The 989-nt window shown below is 64.6% G+C and overlaps 1 protein-coding gene across 1 annotated transcript; it reads right to left on the minus strand.

Moving 5' to 3' along the window:
* Window positions 1-28: 28 nt before the first annotated feature.
* Window positions 29-502, minus strand: ETH_00039980 (uncharacterized protein; the record flags this gene model as incomplete). Its single annotated transcript, XM_013373934.1, has 1 exon — window positions 29-502. The coding sequence occupies one exon, from the start codon at window positions 500-502 to the stop codon at window positions 29-31; it is 474 nt and encodes a 157-aa protein (XP_013229388.1).
* Between the last annotated feature and the right edge of the window lie 487 nt (window positions 503-989).

Consider the following 989-nt stretch of genomic DNA (forward strand, 5'->3'; position numbering starts at 1 on the left):
TGAGCTGGTAAAGTCAGTGCTGCAGTGTCTACTTGTCATACTTCCCCTGCTGCTGCTGTCGCTGCTGCTGCTGCTGCTGCTGTTGCTGCTGCTGGTGATTGCTTACCAGCGGCAACTTCAGCTCTCCTGCAAGCGCCACAGCTGCTGCAGCAGCGCTTTGCTGCTCCTCTGTCGCGGCTGGAGCATCTGCTGCTGCTGCTGCTGCTGCTGTCGGACTTTCGGCGCTTCTCGGCGCTGCTGTTGCAGCAGGTAAGAAACTTGCTGCTGGTGCAGCAGCAGCAGGAACTGCTGCTGCTGCTTCCGCTGCTGCGGATGCAACCGGCGGTGCCGGCGACTCGACGAGTTGAGCTTCTGCTTCTCGTGAAGGCGTTGCTGCTGCTGCTGCTGGAGCAGCAGCAGCACCTGCTGCTGCTGCAGCTGGCGCCTCACCTGCTGCAGCCGCAGAGGAGTTGTCCCCTGCTTCAGCAGCAGCGGACTTGCCCTGAAGAGCAGCTGCTGCCATCGAGCTGTGGCCTGCCGCAGCAGCAGGAAGAACAATAGCACGTCGTGCGTCGCTGTTGCTGCTGCTGCTGCTGGCTGTGCTGCTGCTGCTGCTGCTGGCTGTGCTGCTGCTGCTGCTGCAGCGCAGAAGCAACTAAAAAACGCTGCGAAAAGGATTAGAGTCTACAGCCCCCACGGCGGCAACCCGCAGCCGCCGCCGCAGGGGCTGAGGCCCCCCCAGTTTGCTGCTGCAGCAGCGGGAGCAGTGGAAGCTGCTGCGGCTCCCAGAGGCAGCTGGGGCCCCTCCGCGTGCTGTTGCTGCTGCTGCTGCTGCTGCAGCTGGGGGCGGCAGCAGAAGAGGTCGTCAGGGGCGCAGCAGGGGCCCCAAGAGGTGCAGCGGAAGCAGCAGGAAGCAGGTAGAGCGGCGCTGCAGCAGAGCGACCGGGGCAGGGCCTGCGCGGGAGGTGGAGCAGCAGCAGGAGCAGCAGCAGCAGCAGCAGCAGGCACAA

The sequence above is a fragment of the Eimeria tenella genome, genomic scaffold (assembly GCF_000499545.2).
Source record: "Eimeria tenella Houghton genomic scaffold, Eth_scaff1822, whole genome shotgun sequence".
Classification (NCBI taxonomy): domain Eukaryota; phylum Apicomplexa; class Conoidasida; order Eucoccidiorida; family Eimeriidae; genus Eimeria; species Eimeria tenella.